Source organism: Frankliniella occidentalis, unplaced genomic scaffold (genome assembly GCF_000697945.3).
Source record: "Frankliniella occidentalis isolate FOCC.00 unplaced genomic scaffold, Focc_3.1 Scaffold27, whole genome shotgun sequence".
Taxonomy (NCBI): Eukaryota; Metazoa; Arthropoda; class Insecta; order Thysanoptera; family Thripidae; genus Frankliniella; species Frankliniella occidentalis.
The window spans coordinates 1637074-1640858 of NW_026267157.1; the positions used below are offsets into that span (position 1 = coordinate 1637074).

The 3785-nt window shown below is 52.5% G+C and overlaps 1 protein-coding gene and 1 long non-coding RNA gene across 7 annotated transcripts in view; one reads left to right on the top strand and one right to left on the bottom strand.

The window, feature by feature from the left end:
* The window catches only part of LOC113215029 (acetylcholine receptor subunit alpha-like), a 202496-nt gene that overhangs the window by 146908 nt on the left and 51803 nt on the right, over positions 1-3785 (top strand). For all 6 annotated transcript variants that reach the window (XM_052265427.1, XM_052265429.1, XM_052265428.1 and 3 more), the window contains exon 3: positions 1910-2019. In XM_052265427.1, coding sequence (XP_052121387.1) covers positions 1910-2019 — 110 coding nt within the window. The remainder of the gene's footprint in view (positions 1-1909; positions 2020-3785) is intronic.
* LOC113214624 (uncharacterized) overlaps positions 1-3785 on the bottom strand; it is a 12625-nt gene that overhangs the window by 1142 nt on the left and 7698 nt on the right. The window lies entirely within an intron of this gene.

Consider the following 3785-nt stretch of genomic DNA (forward strand, 5'->3'; position numbering starts at 1 on the left):
GGGGACATTACGGACTCGTGTCGTTCGCGCAGGATTTGTTCCTCCGGGCAGAGACGGATAGACAGAGTCGCAACCCTCCGCCCCTCTGCGTGTGTTCGACTGGCCTACTTTCTGTCGTTGCGCGCTCCTTTTGTGTGAGCTCTCTCTCTCTCTCTCTCTCTCTCTCTCTCTCTCTCTCTCTCTCTCTCTCTCTCTCTCTGAGAGGGTGCATGTGTGGGCAAACAGTGTGCGTTGAATTCAGAGTCACACCCTTGCCTCTCCGCGCAGCAGCAGCCGCCGCACGTACTGAGCCCTCCTCTCCCCTCTCCCCTAATTTTCCCCTCGACCTCCCTCTCCTTCCACTCCTCCTCCTCCACCTCGTCCACCTCCTCTTCGTCCTCCCCCCTCCTCCTTTCCTCCTCCTCCACCTCCTCCACAGTCTTAATGACTTTCCCTCACATTGCAGACGCGTCGCCAGCGTTCGCTGCTGAGCGGCGAAACGTCTCCGGGAGAATGGCGCGGGTATTTGTTTTTCGCGCCACAGAGTTGGTGCGAGTCGCGCAGCAGAGGCAGCTGGGGGGCGGTGCACAAAGTTCGCGTCCTTACGGCAGTATTATGGATGGTCTAAATATGCAAGAGGTAGGGGGTTCTAAATATTATGTGGGTCCTAGATCAGGATGGCCACTCTAGAGTCCTTATTGGGACACCATGGTATTCATACCGCGGGGTGCAAAATATCATGGGGCTCTTATCGACTTCAATGAGCACTAGGCTGCGGGACAGACTATAATATTTGGACCCCCTTCCCTAAATACTCATGGTTTGCACAAAGGAGGTTTAATTTTCCTGCACACAACACTTTATGTAGGTGGAAATTTTTGAAGAATAGTTTCTTTTAGAAATAAATCACTTAATTAATTATTCTTTTTGAGAGTTTTAATTTTTCCCCAATATTTTCTGGGAAAGTTTCGAATTTATCCGAGAAAATTTCGGGCTTTTAAAATCCCTATTTGCGTACATTCCTCCATCCCCCATCCCCCAGCATATGTGTGTGAGGAGTCGTCGTTCGTCGCCGCTCAGTTGGCAGCGCTGCAGGGCTCTGAATGCCTCGCGAATTTATGGTGGCAGAGCGGAGGCGGTTGGCGGCACTGACGCGGTTTGTTGTGTAATGAATGTTGTGCACGTCGGCGGGATTCTGAAGCGCGTGGAGGTGGTGCGTGTGTGTGAGAGAGAGAAAGAGAGGGAGAGAGAAAGAGAGAGAGAGAGAGAGAGAGAGAGAGAGAGAGAGAGAGAAAAGGAAAGGGGGAGGGGGGGGGGTTGAGGGATGCGAATGCGCGAGTGCGGTTTTGCAGGGGTGGGCAACTGTTTGGGGTTTTATCCCTCTTGCCCGCGCCTCACCTCAAACCACCCGGCTTTGTGGCTTTGTGGCTTCAAATGTTTTTGTTTTTGTGTATGGTTTTTTTCTTCTTGTGGTGCAGCGGCGCATTCAACAGTGGCCAGAGCGTTTCAAAAACATGCATGCGTGTGTGGTTTCCGTAGAGCAGAGGAGGGTTGTTTGGTGGAATTGAAATAACTTTTCTGTAAGCGAGGAAAGAAATAATTTTCTCCTTGCCGGCAGGAACCTAGTTGGGCTGTATTGGACTTCAAGCCTTGAGCTGTTTGGCGTGCAAAGGCACGACTGAAACGTCACCAAATTTTCTTTTGAACACTCCTTATTTAAAAACACATGTGTTTTTAATTTGGTTAATTTGTCCCTGATAATTTATTTCATTGGTTTACGGTAATATTAAGAAACAGAGTCGCGAACAGAGTGGTATGGTGGAAGCCGTTTTCGTCTTACCCTTGCCAATAAGTTGGAATGACCGCGACTCTCTGTTGCGTTTACTGTTGTTGGTAATGTGCTGACTGGGCGGCCGATCGCCTGTTCCAGTCCTGGTACGACTACAAGCTGCGCTGGGAGCCCAAGGAGTACGGCGGGGTGCAGATGCTCCACGTGCCGTCCGATCACATCTGGAGGCCCGACATCGTGCTGTACAACAAGTAAGTAACAATTTTTTTTACTTTCTCCACACTGTTGTTGAGATGGTGACTTTGCCGGCACAAGAGCCTATAAGTCATGATTGATCTTGTCCAATCACTTTTTCGCTCAAAATAAAATCGGGGGAGGGGGGGGGGAGGCAGGTGTTCAATGTCTCTCTAGGTCTGGTTATTGTTGCGTCACTTAACAACTCGCACTCCAAGAAACTTCAGCTTCTCCAGAGTCTTCAGCTTCTCCAGAGGCTCTCTAGCTTCTCCATAGAGGCTCCAGCTTCTCCAGAGGCTCCAGCTTCTCCAAAGGCTCTCTAGTTTCTCCAGAGGCTCCAGCTTCTCCAGAGGCTCCAGCTTCTCCAAAGGCTCTCTAGTTTCTCCAGAGGCTCCAGCTTCTCCAGAGGCTCCAGCTTCTCCAGAGGCTCTAGCTTCTCCAGATGCTTCAGCTTCTCCAGAGGCTCCAGCTTCTCCAGAGGCTCTAGCTTCTCCAGAGGGTCCAGCATCTGCAGTTTCTCCACTTCAGTTTCTCCAGCTTCTCCAGTTCGTCCCATCTTCTCCATCCTCTCCGACGGCTCTCCAGTCGCACAATGGCCATTATATCTAACGGGCGCCGCCGCATCTCACCTCGAGCGAAAAGTGCCGCTGACGGGATAAGTTTAGCGGGGCTGGAGGAACGGCCCGCGTCTGAGACCAAAACGCCGCAATTACTAACTCCACGCGCTCCCCTCTCCCCCTCCCCTCTTTCTCTCTCTGTCCCACACTCCCATGACTTCTACTCCGTGTGTTCGGAGTAGTTCGCACACACACACACACAGACACCCTCATACGCCCTCACACTCACACACACACACACACACACACACACACACACACAGACCTGCACGCTCACCCACTTACGGCCCTCACCTTACCTTACCTTTCCGCCAGGAGTTAGGGGAGGGGAATAGCGGTCGCCTGCTACTTCGATGTCTCTCCCCCCCTCCCCTCCCCCTTCTCCCCCTCTTCTCACTTTCCCTTCTATATTTCCCCGCCCCTCGCCGACCTTACCCCTTGCCTCACCGCACAGTCTCATCCCCTGGGTCTTGCCCGGCGCTCCCCTCAGCCGCTAAATTCGTTGCCGGTTTCCTCCTTCAAGTATAAGAGAAAGGAGGGGGGGGGGGCGGAGGAGTCCCGCTATGGAAAGGCTCTTCCCCGAATTTGCTCTTATTAATTAGGCGATGCCCGACGGGGAGAAAGGGGAGGGGGGGGAGGAGTGGACTAGCGCATCCCGACGCTCGCGCTGCTGGTATACTTTTCCTTTTTTCGCAAAGGGCAGAAAAATAAGTTGGCTGTGCTTCTTGAGCGCGCCGCATCAAGGAAGTGGAGAGAGTGAGTCCGAGGAGGCTGTACACAACTGCTCGATAGTTGTGCACTTGCAAGTGTCCCGAGCAGAATTACACTGTTAAGCCAAGGAAAGTGTGCAAATTGAACTGCAGAAATCGAGCTATGGCACATACTCTCGACCGCGCAGCATTGTATTCGAGTTTAACACTTTAGAGTGTCGAGGTGTTGAGCACCTTATTTGTATTATTACAAGCAAGAACCAACGCATCCCTGCCGCGTGGTCACTCGACGCCGCACCAGCCGCAGTTTTGTGTTTTTTACACTCTCTCGCTCTCTCGCTCCTCTCTTTCGTGCAAAATGCGTCGAGGACCAGCACGACCACTTCTCATTCGCTTGTCTCTCCGACTGGGTGGGTCCCCTGTGCCATTAGCGCGGGACAGCGCGGCTCGCGTCAC